Source organism: Eriocheir sinensis, chromosome 68, assembly GCF_024679095.1.
Source record: "Eriocheir sinensis breed Jianghai 21 chromosome 68, ASM2467909v1, whole genome shotgun sequence".
Taxonomy (NCBI): domain Eukaryota; kingdom Metazoa; phylum Arthropoda; class Malacostraca; order Decapoda; family Varunidae; genus Eriocheir; species Eriocheir sinensis.
In genome coordinates, this window is record NC_066576.1 from 3724368 (window position 1) to 3746310 (window position 21943).

At 47.0% G+C, this 21943-nt stretch overlaps 1 protein-coding gene across 3 annotated transcripts; it reads right to left on the reverse strand.

The window, feature by feature from the left end:
• Positions 1-437: 437 nt before the first annotated feature.
• On the reverse strand, positions 438-20670 carry LOC126988127 (protein HIRA-like). 3 transcript variants are annotated; one of them, XM_050845965.1, is made up of 19 exons: positions 20504-20670; positions 18872-19035; positions 18071-18206; positions 17780-17953; positions 17442-17602; positions 16061-16228; positions 14073-14231; positions 13012-13134; positions 12344-12480; positions 11587-11709; positions 11029-11056; positions 10706-10902; positions 9872-10160; positions 6935-7175; positions 5671-5826; positions 5185-5425; positions 4681-4844; positions 3723-3826; positions 438-3478 (listed from the first exon to the last, which is right to left on the reverse strand). In XM_050845965.1, the coding sequence occupies exons 1-19, from the start codon at positions 20538-20540 to the stop codon at positions 3347-3349; spliced, it is 2934 nt and encodes a 977-aa protein (XP_050701922.1). In that variant the 5' UTR covers positions 20541-20670; the 3' UTR covers positions 438-3346. The 3 variants fall into 3 exon arrangements, with proteins under 3 accessions (XP_050701922.1, XP_050701923.1, XP_050701921.1); XM_050845966.1 differs by lacking the exon at positions 11029-11056 and having other exon boundaries at positions 10706-10930; positions 18893-19035; XM_050845964.1 differs by lacking the exon at positions 11029-11056 and having other exon boundaries at positions 10706-10930.
• Between the last annotated feature and the right edge of the window lie 1273 nt (positions 20671-21943).

Consider the following 21943-nt stretch of genomic DNA (forward strand, 5'->3'; position numbering starts at 1 on the left):
AGGGCTGGTAGGGTTCTTCCAGCACCTGTAGTGAGCTGGGAGTGTGTACCAGGGGCCTCCTATCAGCAGGAGTACAAGGGGAGGGCTGGTAGGGTTCTTCCAGCACCTGTAGTGAGCTGGGAGTGTGTACCAGGGGCCTCCTATCAGCAGGAGTACAAGGGGAGGGCTGGTAGGGTTCTTCCAGCACCTGTAGTGTACTGGGAGTGTGTACCAGGGGCCTCCTATCAGCAGGAATACAAGGGGAGGGCTGGTGGGGTTCTTCCAGCACCTGTAGTGAGCTGGGAGTGTGTACCGGGGGCTTCCTCTCGGCAAGAATACATGGGCAGTGCTGAGAGGGCTGGTAGGAGAAAGCAATGTGATACAGACTCCATTACAACCAAAAAGGGAGGAATTTTGCACCAAGGGAGACCACTTTGAGGCCATAAAAGTTCCGTATGCACCTTCTGGACTATGTATAATCTCCACAATTTGACACATTCAGTACACACAAAATATAATGATAAGAATATAAAAAAAAATGTCTGATAAAACTGCCTAAGATCCTCATTCAGAAAAGTAAGATTTGATAACTTTCAACCACTCAACAAAAGTAAGCTGTATAAAAGTCTGTCAAATGCATCGTGTAACAAATATTGACTCTAAACATTCAAATTTGACACAGAGAAAGAAAACCACCAACGTCAACACAAGCTGTATACTTAATATTTCCTCTGCTTTGTCGAGTATAAATCTATGGATCGTGTCACAAGTCGAATCCGAGAAGTTTTGGGTCCCTACAAAGGTCGGTTTAGGGGCCGTACTACAAGTCCAATCCAAGAAGTTTCGGGTCCCTACAGAGCTTGGGGTGAGTAACTGTAGGGACCTGAAACTTCTCGGATTGGACAGCCCCTAAACCGACCTTAGTAGGGACCTGAAACTCTCTGATTTGACTTGTAATACGGATCTAAGAAACACATTTATGAGGACAGAAACAACAACAAAAGGAAATGTCTTCTAGTCTAAACATTCACCATATCAAAGTTGAACCTGTAGTGACCACGGCTTAGGTTCCAGAAGTTGACGGACAAAAGTACATATTGACTAAAAACACAGGTACGGGATTGCTACAACACTAATGACCTCTAACGGTACACTCGGCACTCCTTCCTCACACACATGAACACTGGGTACTCCTCCATGGCGGTGCAAAATAGCCACACCACGTACAGCATTATACCTCGATTTGTCAGACTCTGAATCCAGGCAAAGTTATGGAGTTCAGATGGTTGCATGATATTTGTACTTATTCACATTTACAGAGCACTCGCTAGTCTTTCCTTATGTGCATCAGTAATTTGGCTTATTCCCTTGGGTGCGTTTTCGTGGTTTTATGTAAGATCATTTTATGCCGAATTTCAATGTTTACAGAGCTGCGATTATACAGTTTTTGTGGGCATTTGAAGTACATTGTTGTGCTTACCAATGCATCACTTGTACTGGACCGCTCGTAGAGACCTTTTATAGTTCTTTGTTGAGGGAGGAGGACTCTCTGCACCGGGTTGCTTGATGTACTTAAACTTGCTTCAGAAAATTCAGATTCTCACCAATTTTTGTACATAGTCCCCCCCTCCCCTGTACTCATGAGGTCCAAGGAATCGAGGGCTTACCATAACATCCATGCTGACCTGATGCAAGATGGTCAAATTATCCTTCCTAGGGAGATTCAACCATCCACCAACTCTCAACAGACCATCCATTCACTCATGCACACTCTACAAAGGGACGCTCTACTGACAAGACACATAACAGGCAAGCCTCGCCACATGCATGGGTGTTATATGCAAACTTGCTATCCATTTGCAGTTTTATCATTTACACAAGCCAGCTGAAAAATGCTGCCTGCACCAACACCACTTGCTGTATGTGTGCAGGGTGCCTGGCGTATTTTAGGGGGAGGAGGGGGCAATACAGCTCCTCTATGTTACCTTGATTTTTTTATTATTCATGAAATTATTGTTAGAAGAGATTTAGGAAAGTATCCCATCCATGTAATGAGGATTGCCTGAACTTGGATGTACTCTTGTGCTGAAGCGCTGAGGTTGGCAGCACTGGGGGGCCTCTCAGCGCTTCAGGCACCACTACCTACAAGACCCAGTCCGGGGGCGGCTGCTCCAGGCCCGGGGCAACAACACCCTCGGAATCACAGAAGTGAAAAGTCGTATGATCACAACACTGGCGACGTAAGTCTTTGACACACTCACTTCCCTTCCCTTCCCTACAGCTAACACCTCTAACACAGTCCCTCCTAGATGGCCATCCATGGACAGCTGTCACTGGCAGTGCAGAAAATTGTAACAAATGGCAGTTTGTGAGTATACTAGGCAGTGTCAGAAGCAATCACAACTTTCTACACTATGAACTGTCTTAATTAAGGCAAAGATGTCAATGGCAGTGATAAAAGAATGGATTACAATGTCATACTCTCTGAGGTCTAATTGAACTTCAGCTTGACAACTCTGCATCCACAACCTGGATGATCCGCAGCAGGCCAACACATCCTCCTATCCGGAGGACGGCTGACCGCCAACACCCTCACACATGAGCAACGGGCAGTTATGCTGCGGCCGGGCGCCCGGGCGTCTGTGGTCCGTGTCCACCGCAGGGAAAAACTGAACACACAACAGGCTGAGGAGCGCCCCAGACCCTGCCATGGCCAGAACTCAAACTATTTTTTTCCTTCTAAATAATGTCCTGCCTCAAAAGTTCAGTAAGGTGACTTCAAGGGCACCTTTCACACCTTAAAACTGTGCTGTGGACCCGGACACGGACCACGGCCATGGACCGACGGGTGGCCAGCCTGACAGTAAGAGTGAACATGGCCGCTGGGCCGAGGCCAGCAGCTCAAAGCAAAACGTACATCAATCACAAATCCTAAAACTATTCATTCATAAAACCTGAAGGAATAAAAATCACATTTTCTACATGTATGAGAAAAGCAAGTATCAAAGGTAGTGCAGCAAACCCTCAGCTTAACAGACTGGCCCGGGCCCACCAGGCGGCCGGCTGCACCTCAAAGTCTGTCGTATCCAAATGTGTTGATAGTTATAAGGTAATGCAGAAAGTATAAAACAAAGAAATTATTTGCACTAATTAATATTGTACAAGAAAAAAAACTGTTGATTACATTCATTACAAAATATACAGTTGTGGCAAGTCCCAACATGAAAGGCATAAAAAAGTTTATAAAAGAAAAACTAATTTTCATTAAATCGAGGGTTTGCTGCACAGGGCTATCCTGCAACGCCTACTACACTAAACACACCCCAAACGCTCCAACTCTTGCACACAGTCTTGGGCACACACTGCACTAGATCATGTCCACGGCACTGGCGTCCAGCTGCTCCTTGTACTCAGCATACAGCCGTTGGAGCTGCAGCGAGTTTTTGGCGAGTAATATTTCTCTCAGGAACTCTTCCAACAGACTCTTCTTATCACAGTCCTGTCAAGAAGAACCGCTATAAGTTGACGCTCATCACAAGGCACAGGCGTCCCAGCACCCACGGCAAAACAACATGGGCCGTGTGGCAGCGGGATACTGAGCTTAAGTGTGAAGATTAACTATTGCTATAAGAAAAACGTCTATCAGCCTTGATTTTGACAGCATTTAAATCAAGGCATTAAGAGACACAAGGCTCCAAATACTAACTTAAAGTAAATAAATAAATAAATAAAATAATACTTACCATTACTTTTGGCATCCAACACTGTTCCTCGACCTGACCTGCCGTGCGGCTTGGCTTGGGCCCCAGCAGGTCATCAAAGATCACCCTCAGCTTCTTCTCCAGCCCTGGGAGTGACAACACCTTGGGTAAGTTAAGGACTCTCTACACCAACACTACATTTCCTGCGCTGTGGATTTACATAGAAATTCAGACCACAGACACGATGGTCCAGACTAGGTGATCTGTCCTTAACCCCTTGACTGTGGATTTCCTACCAGAAGACATCACCAAGCTACAGGAGTGGAGCAAAAAGTGGCTGCTACAACTCAATGAAGAAAAATGTAAAGTCCTGCACCTTGGGAGGGGATATCCAGCACACCAATACCACATGGGAAACACTCCACTATCCACCACAGAGGCAGAGAAAGACCTGGGAGTGTATGTTACCAGGCTACCAGTGAAGGGATATCCAGCACACCAATACCACATGGGAAACACTCCACTATCCACCACAGAGGCAGAGAAAGACCTGGGAGTGTATGTTACCAGGCTACCAGTGAAGGGATATCCAGCACACCAATACCACATGGGAAACACTCCACTATCCACCACAGAGGTAGAGAAAGACCTGGGACTATATGTTACCAGGCTACCAGTGAAGGTGAAATCCATGCCAATCACGGTGGACGGGTTAAACCTAAGTGATTCTACATTAATCAGATTGCTCCCAAACTTTGCAATTATACTTTAGTTAATATAAAGTTGAAGGAAGTGTTGGTCTTTAGTCAGAGAAGCGTCCATCAGGCTTTTTGTTTTGCTATTGGTATATCTTTTTTTTTTACTCTTTTTGTTGCCCTGGAGCTGTATCCTTTGATGTAAAAAATAAATAAATAAATAAATCTGTGTTCGTGCTGCCCTCATTGTCATTAAGGGAATAAGTTAAAAACAGAGGTGCTGAAGAAAACACTGCCTGGCTGACCTTCCTTGATGAAAAACTGTATCTTGCGCTTCAGCCAAAACTTGTAGTCGTGCGCGGACTTGAGGTACTGCGCCGACGTCAGCATGCGGTTGATGAACACCTCCGTCAGGCTGAGCCGCGCGTCATCTGAGATCACTGGCCGGGACACACGCGAGGACCCAGAGCTGCGGGACATCCAGGACGGTGATTAGGCAAACTTCTCTTAGTTGGGAAGTTTAGTTTAGTCGGCGCAACATCTGTGGTCATATGCCGGAGAGACAGGAGAAGGGACACAACCCCTGATTAATACCTGGTACCCATTCACTGCTGGGTGGACAGGGGCGTAGGGTATCGGAAAAGCCGCCCAAATTTTTCCACTCCGCCCGAGAATCGAACCTGGGCTCTCTTGGTTGTGAGCTGAGTGTGCTAACCACTGCACCACGAAGCCCCCTGTATAGTACGGAAACACTGAGCAATGGGGGAATATAAAACAGAGAGAAAATATCCACAAGGGTCTGCACTTACTAGGCTGCTGTCTGGTGGAGCAAGCTGGTGAGGGGCTTGGCGGTGGCGTCCGAGGGGTGGCAGGGCGGCAGCATGGTGTACTCTGGCTGCACCACGCGCCGCACACTCGCACACTCCCCCAGCAGCAGCCACACCTCCAGCTCGGGGCACCGGGTGAAGGCCTCCCCTGACGTAAGCAGCAGCACTGGCGTTCCCTCGGGAGTTATTTGCACGGATTTGACGCCTCCACTCTGGCCCTCCACTGCAAAGAATAACACAGAGTTCCACATTACAAGATGCCCCCACTCTGGCCCTCCACTGCAAAGAATAACACAGAGTTCCACATTACAAGATGCCTTCACTCTGGTCCTCCACTGCAAAGATTAACACAGTCCCCCCCATTACAAGATACCTCCATTCTTCTTAGTCCGGTTCACCCAAAGAAAACGGGGACTCAAAATACCGGAGGACAAGAACAGCCATGGAAAAACTATATATATTTGTTACCTAGGTGCCTGATCGACTCCGAGAGAATCCGCTTCTTCTTCTGCAGGTCCCAGATGGTGAGTGTGGCGTCGGTGGTGAGCACGATGATGGAGTTCTCCTGCACGAATAGCTGAGAGGAGCGGCCTTGGAGCTTAAGGGGGGGCAGCAGCATCTCACCTGAAGTAGAAAGGGAAAGGAAGGAAGGAAGGAAGGAGGAGGAAAAGAAAGGAAGGAAGGAAGGAAGGAAGGAGGAGAAGGAAAAGAAAGGAAGAAAGGAAGGAAGGAAGGAAGGAAGGAAGGGGGAGGAGGAGGAAGACAAGAGTATAGGAAGGGAAAAAATAAATAAGAGGAAATGAGCGAAAAAGAATGAAAGAAAAAGAAGATAAATATTGAAAGATTAGAAAGAGAGAAAGAGGAGAAGAGGGTAAAGAGGAAGGGAAGAAGATGAAGAAGGGAGGAGATGGAGGAGGAGGAGGAGGAGGAAGAGAAAGGGGTAAGATATACTTGAAATTCACTTATCTACATCTGCATTAAAACGAACATTATTTTAACATTGTAAGCATAACACTTCTTTTTTTCCATTAAGGGAGGCAGCTCACAGGTAAAAAAATTGAAGTAGTTACAAAAGTCCCCGCAAGATGCTGCTCTGGTTAACCCCTTGACTGTGGATTTCCTACCAGAAGACATCACCAAGCTACAGGAATGGAGCAAAAAGTGGCTGCTACAATTCAATGAAGAAAAATGTAAAGTCCTGCACACCAATACCACATGGGAAACACTCCACAATCCACCACAGAGGCAGACAGGCTACCAGTGAAGGGATATCCAGCACACCAATACCACATGGGAAACACTCCACCATCCACCACAGAGGCAGAGAAAGACCTGGGAGTGTATGTTACCAGGCTACCAGTGAAGGGATATCCAGCACACCAATACCACATGGGAAACACTCCACTATCCACCACAGAGGCAGAGAAAGACCTGGGAGTGTATGTTACCAGGCTACCAGTGAAGGGATATCCAGCACACCAATACCACATGGGAAACACTCCACAATCCACCACAGAGGCAGAGAAAGACCTGGGAGTGTATGTTACCAGGCTACCAGTGAAGGGATATCCAGCACACCAATACCACATGGGAAACACTCCACTATCCACCACAGAGGCAGAGAAAGACCAGGGACTATATGTTACCAGGCTACCAGTGAAGGCAAAATCCGTGCCAATCGCAGCGGACGGGTTAATAAGCAAAGACTTAACATGACCTTGACCTTACTCACCCGTCTTGATGTCCAGGATGTGTAGTGACTTGTCCTGGCAGGTGAAGGCGGCGGTGGTGGCAGTGGCTGTGGCCGTGGTGACCCTGGAGGTAAGGAAGGTCACCCAGCTCACAATGTTGACCTGCATCTTGCTGACCCGGTGCAGGCTAGGGGTGCCGCTGGTCAGGGAGCTGCCGGCGCGGTAGTCATTCTCCACCACCAACAGCATGGGAGGGATGTCTCGGGATGTCTCGCCGGGGATCTGCTTGGCGGGGAAGAGACGACAATGGGAAATTAGGAATGGGATAATACAAGGAATAGGAATGGGAATGGGAAAATACAAGGAAAAGGAATAGGAATAGGAATGGGAAAATACAAGGAAAAGGAATAGGAATGGGAATGGGAAAATACAAGGAAAAGGAATAGGAATGGGAATGGGAAAATACAAGGAAAAGGAATAGGAATGGGAATGGGAAAATACAAGGAAAAGGAATATGAATAGGAATGGGATTGGGAAAATACAAAAGGAATAGGGAAATACAAGGAAAAGGAATAGGGATAGGAATAGATAAATACATATAGGAGATAAAAGTGAAGAGTTAGAAGGGAGGAAGAGTTCAGGGAGGAGCCAGGGAGCTAAAATGAAGTTATAAGGGAGGGAGAGGTCAGGGAGAAAATAGAATCAAGAGGGAGAATTTGATATAAGTGAAGCAAGGCTGTTCTATAGTTTCCCAGTGACAAGGATGAGGGACTGGAGATGCTGGTTAACTCTTGCATTAGGAAGCTGGACAGGACCAGTGACAAGGATGAGAGACTGGATATGCTGGTTAACTCTTGCATTAGGAAGCTGGACAGGACCAGTGACAAGGATGAGAGACTGGATATACTGGTTAACTCTTGCATTAGGGAGCTGGACAGGACCAGTGACAAGGATGAGAGACTGGATATACTGGTTAACTCTTGCATTAGGGAGCTGGAGAGGACCAGTGACAAGGATGAGAGACTGGATATACTGGTTAACTCTTGCATTAGGGAGCTGGACAGGACCATTGACAAGGATGAGAGACTGGATATGCTGGTTAACTCTTGCATTAGGGAGCTGGACAGGACCATTGACAAGGATGAGAGACTGGATATGCTGGTTAACTCTTGCATTAGGGAGCTGGACAGGACCAGTGACAAGGATGAAAGACTGGATATACTGGTTAACTCTTGCATTAGGGAGCTGGACAGGACCAGTGACAAGGATGAAAGACTGGATATACTGGTTAACTCTTGCATTAGGAAGCTGGACAGGACCATTGACAAGGATAAAAGACTGGATATACTGGTTAACTCTTGCATTAGGGAGCTGGACAGGACCATTGACAAGGATGAGAGACTGGAGATGCTGGTTAACTCTTGCATTAGGGAGCTGGACAGGACCAGTGACAAGGATGAAAGACTGGATATACTGGTTAACTCTTGCATTAGGGAGCTGGACAGGACCAGTGACAAGGATGAGAGAGTGGAGATGCTGGTTAACTCTTGCATTAGGGAGCTGGACAGGACCATTGACAAGGATGAGAGAGTGGAGATGCTGGTTAACTCTTGCATTAGGGAGCTGGACAGGACCATTGACAAGGATGAGAGACTGGATATACTGGTTAACTCTTGCATTAGGGAGCTGGACAGGACCATTGACAAGGATGAAAGACTGGATATACTGGTTAACTCTTGCATTAGGAGGATGGACAGAACCATTGACAAGGATGAAAGACTGGATATACTGGTTAACTCTTGCATTAGGGAGCTGGACAGGACCAGTGACAAGGATGAGGGACTGGATATACTGGTTAACTCTTGCATTAGGGAGCTGGACAGGACCATTGACAAGGATGAAAGACTGGATATACTGGTTAACTCTTGCATTAGGGAGCTGGACAGGACCAGTGACAAGGATGAGGGACTGGATATACTGGTTAACTCTTGCATTAGGGAGCTGGACAGGACCATTGACAAGGATGAAAGACTGGATATACTGGTTAACTCTTGCATTAGGAGGATGGACAGAACCATTGACAAGGATGAAAGACTGGATATACTGGTTAACTCTTGCATTAGGAGGATGGACAGGACCATTGACAAGGATGAGAGAGTGGATATACTGGTTAACTCTTGCATTAGGGAGCTGGACAAGACCAGTGACAAGGATGAAAGACTGGATATACTGGTTAACTCTTGCATTAGGGAGCTGGACAGGACCATTGACAAGGATGAAAGACTGGATATACTGGTTAATTCTTGCATTAGGGAGCTGGACAAGACCAGTGACAAGGATGAAAGACTGGATATACTGGTTAACTCTTGCATTAGGGAGCTGGACAGGACCATTGACAAGGATGAAAGACTGGATATACTGGTTAACTCTTGCATTAGGAGGATGGACAGAACCATTGACAAGGATGAGAGAGTGGATATACTGGTTAATTCTTGCATTAGGGAGCTGGACAGGACCATTGACAAGGATGAGAGAGTGGATATACTGGTTAATTCTTGCATTAGGGAGCTGGACAAGACCAGTGACAAGGATGAAAGACTGGATATACTGGTTAACTCTTGCATTAGGGAGCTGGACAGAACCAGTGACAAGGATGAGAGACTGGATATGCTGGTTAACTCTTGCATTAGGGAGCTGGACAGGACCATTGACAAGGATAAAAGACTGGAGATGCTGGTTAACTCTTGCATTAGGGAGCTGAAATTGATACAGGTTAAGCAAGGGTGTTCAATAGTTTCCCAGTGACAAGGATGAGAGAGTGGAGATACTGGTTAACTCTTGCATTAGGAAGCTGAAATTGATACAGGTTAAGCAAGGTTGTTCTATAGTTTCCCAGTGACAAGGATGAGAGAGCAGATATACTGGGTAACTCTTGCATTAGGAAGCTGGACAGGAGACAGTCAATGATGGGCACTCACTTGTATTCTGGCGGACTTTGACAGGGAAGCCTCGGGAAGCACCAGCGCCACCTCCACTTGCTTGGGGGCGACCGACACCTGTGCGGACGGCGGGGGTGCAGCGGCTGGGGGTGATGGGGGGCGGGGCGCGGGCTGTGCGGAGGAGCGGTCGTACAGGGGAGGGCGGCCGCGTTTCCGCTTCACCGATACGCTGGACTGTGGGGTATCATCATATTTCCGTTTGACTGCAATGGTGCCCGGGGCGGTGGGGGTCGGCGCGTCAGACTGCTTCTCGACTGTCTCCGCAGATCTGGGGTAAAGGGAGGCAAGATGGCGCCACTGTAAACACTTGTCTGTGCTGCGAGTGAGGTTGGGGCCGACTGCCTGGCCTCGTCAAAATAGCCTACCAGAGCAAAAGGCTGAATGTGGGAATATAAAAAAAAAAATGAAAATAAATGAAAATAAATAATGTCTCCATCCCATCCCATAAATTCAGGTAAAGAGAGGCAAGATGGCGCCACTGTAAACACTTGTCTGTGCTGCGAGTGAGGTTGGGGCTGACCGCCAGGCCTCGTCAAAATAGCCTACCAGAGCAAAAGACTGAATGTGGGAATATAAGATAAGATATATAAGAGAAGATGGCGCCACTATAAACACTTGCCTGCGCCATAACGGGCTGGGGCCAAACACCATCCAGGCCCCTCAAGCAACCCTACTGGCATTATAGGCGTAGACGTAAAAAAAAAAAATAAAATAAATAAATAAATAAATAAAAATAAATAAATAAATAAATAAATAAATAAATAAAAATGTCTCCATCCCATAAATTCAGGTATTCACTTTCCCTTCACTCACTTTCCAAACCGGGCGGGCAGGCTGGCATGGGCACCGTTGAACTCTGCAGGGAGCGGTGTGCCCTTGCTGGGAGAGCCGGTGGAGGAGGAGCTGAAGGCTGCGGGCGGGCGGCTGCTGGACACATTGGGCTTCACCACCTCATCCACTTTCTCCACGACGATCTTGCTCTTCTCCTGCTGGCTGGAGGAGAAGCTTGCCTCGTAGGACTTGTTGGGGGTCTCGACGCTGGAACAGAGATATGATAATTTAATCCATATATAACTACAGTCTATTTGTGTTTAATTCTTATGTAAAACTGTAAAATGGTTTGATGATAAGCTTGCCTCGTAGGATTTGTTAGGGGTCTCGACGCTGGAACAGAGATATGATAATTCAATCTGTTTTGTCCGCTTAGCTACGCAATTAAACTAGTGTCTATTTATGTTTATTTCTTATGTAAAACTGTAAAATTGTTTCACGAGAAGCTTGCCTCGTAGGACTTGTTAGGTGTCTCCACGCTGGAAGAGATATGATAATTCAATCTATGTTTTGTCCGCTTAGCTACACAATTAAACTTGTGTCTATTTATGTTTATTTCTTATGCAAAACTGTAAAATGGTGTTGACTGTTACAAAACCCTAACGTGATATTCCTCCGTCACGTATATTCCAAGACTCAACAATGCTTCAACCTTCTTGGCAAGGCAGTACCGGAAACACATAATAAGGTTTTGAACATTGCGTGATCAAACTGCACAACTGATTAGAAGTGCAAGAAGCAAAACATTCAATAAAAACCTATTCGTCAGAGCAAAACAAAACCCCAATAGAAGGAGATGTAAACACAGCCAGGTCTATTTTCCTCTGTGTCGAATCCCTCCGGCCATCTCCTAATACTCTTACCCTTCAATGGGGGGGATGAACATTGGTGTGATCCTCCTCTTGCCATCAGCTGTTCTGGTCTCAATCTGCTTGTTGATGGGTGCACGCTGCGGGGTGGGCGGAGCAGGCCTTGGGGTCTGTTCACTGGGGGATGGAAGAATGTTTTATCAGCCTTGTATCTATCACATGCAACGTAGCAACAACAACAACAAACTCATCCTCATCCTCATCACCACCTGTATTAATTAGTAACTTCACCTGCCGTGCCTTTGTTCCAATATCACCTGATCTGTCATCCTGCAGGTGTTCCCAGGTGTGTTGTGTCCCTTAATTATACAAGTGTACAGGTATATATTCAGATATGTAAGCTGCAATGTATACTTTTAACCCCTTGACTGTGGATTTCCTACCAGAAGACATCACCAAGCTACAGGAGTGGAACAAAAAGTGGCTGCTACAATTCAATGAAGCAAAATGGAGGGAGATTAAAGTTCTTGACCAATAACACCAGAATTATATCCTACGATCACCTAACTACTGGTAAACAAGAGGGTATCAATGCCAGAGTCCATTAACCCCTTGACTGTGGATTTCCTACCAGAAGACATCACCAAGCTACAGGAGTGGAACAAAAAGTGGCTGCTACAATTCAATGAAGCAAAATGTAAAGTCCTGCACCTTGGGAGGGGATATCCAGCACACCAATACCACATGGGAAACACTCCACTATTCCTGTAACCCAAGCCCCAGAGAGGACCAGACCGGAGCAAGCAAGTACCTGGAAGCTGTAGCCTTGGAGCGTGCCTTCTCCTCCTCCCTCAGACGTAGCAGCTCCGGGTTTTCAATAATTGTCGGGTTGACGGAGGACGCTGAGGTCTGGGCTGACTTCCCGTACAGCTTGATGTGAAGGTTGTTCTGTGTAGACCATGAAAACAAGCCACCAGTTAGTTGCCATCTTGCTTGAGCCATTCCAAATTACATGTAAGGAATGATACTCTGGGAAAAAAGTTTTGTTTAGTCGGCGCAACATCTGTGGTCGTATCCCAGAGAGAGACAGAAGGGGAAGGAATTATAGAAGAGAACAGATCCCAGGAGATGGGACATAACCCCTGATTAATACCTGGTACCCATTCACTGCTGGGTGGACAGGGGCATAGGGTATCGGAAAAGCCGCCCAAATTTTCCCACTCTGCCTGGGAATCGAACCCGGGCTCTCTCGGTTGTGAGCTGAGTGTGATTGAGAAAAGAGACTTGTTTGAAAGACCTAAAGAAGTTCAGTTTTCCCTACAGGAGTGTGGATACATGGAATGGAATAAATAAGGACATTGTTGAAGTGGGCAGTGTCCATATAGTAATGAAAGAAAAGTTGGGCATATATAGACTGGGAAACAGGACTATCCCAGCTTGAGTTCAGGCCCTGTATATTACAACTAGGTAAACACTCACAGTCTCGTCCTCTGATAGCGGGCAGCCAATCTCGTCGGTGGAGAAGCTGATGAAGGCCAGCGTGCCGTCTTTGGACACGGCCATCAGGTAGCGGCCACAGCTGCTCCACGACAAGTCCAGGACCTGCACCACCAAGGCCAACACCATTACCATCACCATAGTAACAAATCAGAATAACATTGTTCTACTGATATACTTGCATCATATATTTGAACTACATATTGGCTACTGCCTTTTAAGTTATCTTCGGCCTTTATAGCAGTGAAAAATACATTAAACCTTCTATTTAACCTCTTGACTGTGGATTTCCTACAAGAAGACATCACCAAGCTACAGGAGTGGAACAAAAAGTGGCTGCTACAATTCACTGAAGAAAAATGTAAAGTCCTGCACCTTGGGAGGGGATATCCAGCACACCAATACCACATGGGAAATACTCCACCATCCACCACAGAGGCAGAGAAAGACCTGGGAGTGTATGTTACCAGGCTACCAGTGAAGGGATATCCAGCACACCAATACCACATGGGAAACACTCCACTATCCACCACAGAGGCAGAGAAAGACCTGGGAGTGTATGTTACCAGGCTACCAGTGAAGGGATATCCAGCACACCAATACCACATGGGAAACACTCCACTATCCACCACAGAGGCAGAGAAAGACCTGGGAGTGCATGTTACCAGGCTACCAGTGAAGGCAAAATCCGTGCCAATTGCAGCGGATGGGTTAGGTATACTGGCGCCCTGGCACACATATTGGACAAGGCTTTCATAGGGGGATTGATGCATTTCCACAAGCACTAGTTTTATGACCCTGGTGGTTGTCTGAGCGCTCTTCCGTACCATGAACATAAAATCCGCACAAACCACAACACCTGAACCAAGTAAAGTTGTAAAGTTCCGTTCAGTCGGTGCAACATCTGCGGTCAAATGCCGGAGAGACAGAAGGGGAAGGAATTATAGGAGAAGGAAACAGATCCCAGGAGACGGGACACAACCCTCGATTAATACCTGGTACCCATTCACTGCTGACACCCAAAGCAAAATGCATGCCCTCACCGAGTCATCAAATATGTCATGCACCACCACCAGCGGACGCTTGAGGGAGGTGAACCAGATGGAGATGGAGCGATCCCGGGAGCCAATGGCAACGCAGCAGTACTGGACGCTCTTCCCGGTCTTGGAGTCTGCCTTCTTCAGGATGTTGGGGTTGAAGCGCTGGAAGGAAATCACGAGTTGGTAACATCACCTAAAAATGGGTTGGATTTCTAAACATGTTGATGCCTAAACTCACATATCTGACAGGGGTTTAATAGGAGTTTGGGGCATATCCAGGGGTAGTTTGTTGACCCTGGTGGTAGTGTGACCCCTCTTCTGTACCATGAACCTAAGAAATGCATAATTGACAAGGCCTTTGTAGGAGTTTGGGGCATATCCAGGGGTAGTTTATTGACCCTTCCTCTGTACCATGAACCTAAGAAACACATAATTGACAAGGCTTTCATAGGAGTTTTGGGCATATCCAAGGGTAGTTTAATGACCCTGGTGGTAGTTTGACCCTTCCTCTGTACCATGAACCTAAGAAATGCATAATTGACAAGGCTTTCATAGGAGTTTTGGGCATTTCCAGGGGTAGTTCAATGACCCTGGTGGTAGTGTGACCCTTCCTCTGTACCATGAACCTAAGAAATGCATAATTGACAAGGCTTTCATAGGAGTTTTGGGCATTTCCAGGGGTAGTTTATTGACCCTGGTGGTAGTGTGACCCTTCCTCTGCACCATGAACCTAAAACACACACTCATTAGGAGCCAACTGATCTCGTTTGGCCTTTGAAATCAGCTGATGTGAGAGATAATTTGGGTCATATTCATAAACATATTTGACAAGGCTTTCATAAGAGTTTGGGGACATTTCCAAGGGTAGTTCAATGACCCTGGTGGTAGTGTGACCCTTCCTCTGCACCATGAACCTAAAACACACACTCATTAGGACCCAACTGATCTCGTTTGGCCTTTGAAATCAGCTGATGTGAGAGATAATTTGGGTCATATTCATAAACATATTTGACAAGGCTTTCATAGGAGTTTGGGACATTTCCAGGGGTAGTTCAATGACCCTGGTGGTAGTGTGACCCTTCCTCTGCACCATGAGCCTAAAACACACACTCATTAGGACCCAACTGATCTCCTGTTTGGCCTTTGAAATAAGCTGATGTGAGAGGCAATTTGGGTCATATACATAACCATATTTGACAAGGCTTTCATAGGAGTTTGGGACATTTCCAGGGGTAGTTCAATGACCCTGGTGGTAGTGTGACCCTTCCTCTGCACCATGAACCTAAAACACACACTCATTAGGACCCAACTGATCCCTTTTTTGGCCTCTGAAATCAGCTGATGTGAGAGGCAATCTGGGTCATATACATAAACATATCTGACAAGGCTTTCATAGGAGTTTGGGGCATTTCCAAGGGTAGTTCAATGACCCTGGTGGTAGTGTGACCCTTCCTCTGCACCATGAACCTAAAACACACACTCATTACAACCCAACTGATCTCTTTTTTGGCCTCTGAAATCAGCTGATGTGAGAGGCAATCTGGGTCATATACATAAACATATTTGACAAGGCTTTCAGAGGAGCTTGGGACATTTCCAGGGGTAGTTCAATGACCCTGGTGGTAGTGTGACCCTTCTTCTACTCATTAGGACCCAACTGATCTCCTGTTTGGCCTTTGAAATCAGCTGATGTGAGAGGCAATCTGGGTCATATACATAAACATATCTGACAAGGCTTTCATAGGAGTTTGGGACATTTCCAGGGGTAGTTCAATGACCCTGGTGGTAGTGTGACCCTTCCTCTGCACCATGAACCTAAAACACACACTCATTAGGACCCAACTGATCTGTTTGACCTTTGAAATCAGCTGATGTGAGAGGCTGCAATACCTGAGAATACCAACCCATGACTTATTATAAATTTCACTACAGTCTGGTTACGTCCTCTTAATTTTCCTAGTACCCCAAAAGACAGTGCCGCCAACACTCACCACACAGGTTATCGGTTTGCGGTGTCCCACGAAGTCCTTGTCGGTGTTCCAGCCGTCTCGGTCGATGATCTGAGCGGTCGGTCCACCGTTGTTCATGGCATGCGCCGAGACGAGGTACTGTCCGTCGGGGGACCAGCTCGGCCGTAGGACTGTGGTTGTGCCGCCACACTGCAGGGAAATACAAAAGGCAGGTCGTATTATTAATTAACCCACTGCATTATTCATCAGTATATGCTCATGTTAACCTGGTAGCAGCGACGGGCCAAATCTGTGGCTTTACCGTGTGGCAGCGATGGGCCAAATTTGTGGCTTTACCGTGTGGCAGCGATGGGCCAAATTTGTGGCTTTACCGTGTAGCAGCGACGGGCCAAATTTGTGGCTTTACCATGTAGCAGCGACGGGGCAAATTTGTGCCGTGATTTTAACCCCCCAAAATAGATGATACATAAACTGATCACAAATGCTTTGATATATATTATGAAATGGTTTGTGTGAGGGGTGATTTTTTCTCATTTTTCTCGCTTAGAGGGACCATTAAGAAACATGATCCCCGCTGCTACTGGGTTAAACTAGTTCTTTCTGTAACATTCTCATGGTTAGTTTAGAAGGTATGTACTATCCTCCGTGGGCTTGGAAAATAGCTGTGATAGGGGTCTGATACATTCAACCCCTTGGCTGTGGATTTCCTACAAGAAGACATCACCAAGCTACAGGAATGGAGCAAAAAGTGGCTGCTACAATTCAATGAAAAAAAATGTAAAGTCCTGCACCTTGGGAGGGAATATCCAGCACACCAATACCACATGGGAAACACTCCACTATCCACCACAGAGGCAGAGAAAGACCTGAGAGTGTATGTTACCAGGCTACCAGTGAAGGGATATCCAGCACACCAATACCACATGGGAAACACTCCACTATCCACCACAGAGGCAGAGAAAGACCTGGGACTATATGTTACCAGGCTACCAGTGAAGGGATATCCAGCACACCAATACCACATGGGAAACACTCCACTATCCACCACAGAGGCAGAGAAAGACCTGGGAGTATATGTTACCAGGCTACCAGTGAAGGGATATCCAGCACACCAATACCACAGGGAAACACTCCACTATCCACCACAGAGGCAGAGAACGACCTGGGAGCATGTTACCAGGCTACCAGTGAAGGGATATCCAGCACACACCAATAACATGGGAAACACTCCACTATCCACCACAGAGAGGCTACCAGTGAAGGGATATCCAGCACACCAATACCACATGGGAAACACTCCACTATCCACCACAGAGGCAGAGAAAGACCTGGGAGTGTATGTTACCAGGCTACCAGTGAAGGCCAAATCCATGCCAATCGCAGTGGACAGGTTAACACTCACGTCGGTAAAGGGTTCGACGATCCTCTCCTCGGTGGTCCAGTCGGTGGTACGCCAGATCCTGAGACTCTTGTCGTCTGCCTGAGAGGTGAGGTAGCGGCCCACCGGATCCCACGTCACGCCCTTCACCAGTCCAGTGTGTCCGCGCAGTACCCGCACTTGTTCTGGGGAGGCGACGATAGCGGTGATGTAAATATAAAACCCACACTGCTTATCATCCCCTACATTACAAGGGGTGAAAGGAATGGACAGTATGCTAAACTGAATGATACAAACTGCTTCTCATTGCCTATACTACAAGGGCCGAAAGTGAGGGACAGCACCAAGACTCCTCCACCCACCTGGCCACTTCGCCGTATTCCAGATAATGACGTTGTTGTCGATGGAGGCGGAGGCGAGCCACACGTCGCCGGGGGACCACGCCACGTCCAGGATGTCCCCCTCGTGGCCCCGCAGGGTTGCCACACTACGCCATGATTCAACGTTCACCACATTAGAACCAAACACCGCGCCACCTGTAAAGACAATATTTAGGGTGCTTTTAGATTATGTTTGAGATATGCCAAGAGGGGTCAGTAAGGTGGCCATAAGTTTTTGTAGCGTGCAGGCAAACATCCCCAGGCAATGCTCACCCCCGTAGCTGCTCTGTTGCCATATAATGATAACTTTGTCGTCCCCGGCGGAGGCGAGGAAGCGGCCGCCACAGGACCAGCGCACACTGTTCACACACCCGAGATGCTGGTCGAGTTGACACAGCAGCTTGGGGACCTGGCAAGACAAAGGCATTGCTGTTGTTATGATAGTCCTTATATGTCATTTTCATTTCAAAACAACTCTCCTGAAATTGACCTCTCTTTTGGCAGCTCCTCTGAACTCTTCTTTTTTATTTTTTTTAATTTTTTTTATAGGGGCAGTGTTTAGTGGGCTTTGGAGATAGTTTAGTAGCTTGAAACATATAATACAGTCAAAAAGTTTGGTTTAGTTGGCCTAACACCTGTGGTCATATGCCGGAGAGAGACAGGAGGGGAAGGAATTATAGGAGATGGAAACAGATCCCAGGAGGTGGGACACAATCCCCGATTAATACCTGGTACCCATTCACTGCTGGGTGGACAGGGGCATAGGGTATCGGAAATGCCGCTCAAATCTTTCCACTCCGCCTGGGAATCGAACCCAGGCTCTCTCAGTTGTGAGCCGAGTGTGCTAACCACTGCACCACGAAGCCCCCATAATACAGTCAACACTTTTCAATTAGCTAATAGGAGGAATGCCAAGCTGTTGTATATGAGTGTGTTACCTCCAAAGCTAATAATATATAATGCAAGGAACAACATCACATAAAAACAAGATATATATGACAGTCTTGATAGAACCTTCAGTATAGGTTGTAGGCATGCCACTGTAAAAGACTCAACTCTCATCTACATCCTCACCTCAGTCCTCCTTCTCCTCACCTTCTCGTCATCCTCATACTTGTCATGCACCACAGGCTTCAGGTTCCACACAACCACCCTTCCCGAGGAGTCCTGGCCCTGGCCCCCGGTGGCAAAGCGAGACCCATCGGGGTGGAGATCCACGCTGAAGATGGCCTTCCCTCCTGCAGCAGACAACACTCCCTTCAGCATTATAAAACTCACGGTCTTGGATAATGTGTGTGATGTGTTTTGATCCACCATTATGTCACACAAACTCTACACTGGACAAAGAAATCTAGATGTTCATAACTCATGTATTGCTCATGTTGTTTAATTTTATCACAAAGACTAACACTAGAAAGGAGGTGTGAAGGTTTACAAGAAAATATAGCAAAGTTGGAAAGTTTGGTTTAGTCGGCGCAACATCTGTGGTCATATGCCGGAGAGACAGATGGGGAAGGAATTATAGAAGGAAACAGATCCCAGGAGACGGGACACAACCCCCGATTAATACCTGGTACCCATTCACTGCTGGGTGGACAGGGGCGTAGGGTATCAGAAAAGCCGCCCAAATTTTTCCACTCCGCCCGGGAATCGAACCCGGGCTCTCTCGGTTGTGAGCCAAGTGTGCTAACCACTGCACCACGAAGCCCCCAGAAAATATAGCAAATACGTCCCCCAGTGACTCCATGCATTAAACACTGCCTCCATGCTGGCTTGTTGACTGAGTAGTATGTGTTGCTGGGCTCTTTTTTTCCTGATTTGCATTGTTCAAGTGACATCTCAGGCAGTAACATTATTAGTAATCTGACCCATAAAAATTGGTGATATAAATATTTACTGAACCTTTACCTGATATAAGCTGATTGATTGATGGACCTGACTGATTACCTGACCTGCAGTCATTGAAAACACACCTTCACAAAACTAGTGATTATTTTTGGGGTAACTATTGCATTATAACAAAGAATGAGATAAAGTTCAAATATAAAAACAGGAAGTTTGGCTATCACTTAAATTCACCCACACAAGAGTTTACAATTACAGTAGCTTATTCAGTGGACAGAACTTTTTATTTTTTTACCTCCCCGTCTATAGCGCCTGTAGGCTGTCTTCAGGGGCCAGACGGTCGCCCCAAGCCCATCATGGTGCAGGCAATTTTTATAGTGGCGCCAGTTATGCTTGGCTCATCCTGCCCCCCGGAACTCATTCTTGATTCACTGGATGGTTTCTTGTAGAGCCCGGGTTGATGGGTGTGTGTGTGTATGTGTGTGTGAGAGAGAGAGAGAGAGAGAGAGAGAGAGAGAGAGAGAGAGAGAGAGAGAGAGGATATTGTGCCTTGAGTTTCTTGATATGACTGACAAAAACTATTTGAAGAAAAATAAATATGTTGACGTGACGGTGCACGAGAGGGCACAGAATGACCCGGCCCGGCCTGAGGTCACTCGCCGGAAAGGTCAACCCGCAGTGCAAGGATACTCTAATGCTCCCGGTGACCCCTAAGGCCCCCTGCACCCCCGGGCACGCTCCCTCGGGCCCTTGCAACGATAAGATAAGGATGCTGTATTTTAAGTTGGTCCCCCCATCCCGCCCGCCCCCGCCGCCTCCACCCTCACGCCCTCTCCGCCCCGCCTCTCCCTCCCTCCTCACCGTCATGGCTGATCCACGGAGGCTTGAGCAGCTGCATGTCGCCTCCTCACACTGGGCGGACAGGGATGGACAGGCGCCAGGGGTCCCCATGCACGGCCGAGGGTTCAAACGCCGCAACACCCGGCGGCCATCTTTGTTTACACCCGCGCAAGGGGGGATCGGGGGGAGGGGGGAATCTTGGTCTTGATCTTGATGTCACAGGTGGCTTGGATTTCTATCGGCAGCTTCCGTGAAAGAAAAATAAAACATACATGGTCTCCAGGAACTCTTTCATTGCCTAAATCACTCTTCCACTCGTCTCTCCACTCAGCCCCAGTAGTAGTAGGAGTCGTTCGGGAGTTTCGCCTTCGTAACGGCACCCAGCATCCAACCTTCTTGATCTTGGGCTGGGACGTGGCGGGCTTTTTTTTGCTTATCGGTTGCTTCTGGGATGGAAATAAGGGGAAGAAATGGATAATTGGGGTGTGATATTGTTCCCTGTATCTTGTAAAGCACGTCTTATGCCTTCCTTCCACAGCATCTTTCATCTCGCAGTCCCAGCATCCACTACCTCTCTCTCTCTCTCTCTCTCTCTCTCTCTCTCTCTCTCTCTCTCTCTCTCTCTCATCTTCAAGACCTTATTCACAGCATCATTCATCTCGACGGCCGGTTATCTCCCAACGCATCTCCCAGCAGCATCACCATCCAGTAGTCCGTCTCTGTTAACCCTTCACTCACTATCATCCCATTCTCTACACATTGCACATTAATTATATAATCTTCAAGACATCTTTCACAGTATCAGAGCATGTCATCTGTATGTATGTATGTATGTATGTATATAGCTCACCCTCCAATTCTTATCGCGTGTGTGTGTGTGTGTGTGTGTGTGTGTGTGTGTGTTTTCCAAGTTCATGGTATACAGAAACCTTGTCAAACTATATTACTAGGCTCATAAAACTCTCCATGGAAGTAGTTATAAAAACCTCTACTAAGGCCTTGTCAAATGTGGGTGTGTAAGCCATGCAAGAAATGTTTAGAATGAGTCCAGGAATTTAAACGGTTCATGAGAGGGGAAGCTATATAGCACTGTATGGAGGCTATGGTACAGGCCTTGTTAAGACACATATATCAGCTGTTCTCCAGGATGAGCTAGACAGACTGTATATGGTTGGGCGGGGAAGTGTCAGATGCAGTTCAATATGTCGGGAAGTCCATTAGTATTCTGCGTGTGAGCAGGAATATTCCCTCACACAATTACTTCTTAAATGACACTCCCATAAGCAAGTCGCGGTGTGAGAGGGGTTTAGGAGCCCAAGTAGGTACACAAATTCAACAAGACTTTCGTAGGATTTGGGGGCATTTCCAAGGGTAGTTTAATGGCCCTGGTGGTAGTTTGACCCTAGCTTCTTCTGTACCGTGATCCTAAGGCAACACTCATGAGGACCCGATTATCTCCTG

What these genes read in the sequence shown, in the direction of transcription:
- LOC126988127 (XM_050845964.1), bottom strand. Translation starts at nt 20,540, where the DNA reads ATGCAGCTGCTCAAGCCTCCGTGGATCAGCCATGACG. An exon ending in TGAGGAGAAGGAGGACTGAG is followed by an intron (nt 18,207 to 18,871) that starts GTGAGGATGTAG and finishes TTGTCTTGCCAG; the next exon opens with GTCCCCAAGCTGCTGTGTCA. An exon ending in TCGTCGAACCCTTTACCGAC is followed by an intron (nt 16,229 to 17,441) that starts GTGAGTGTTAAC and finishes ATTTCCCTGCAG; the next exon opens with TGTGGCGGCACAACCACAGT.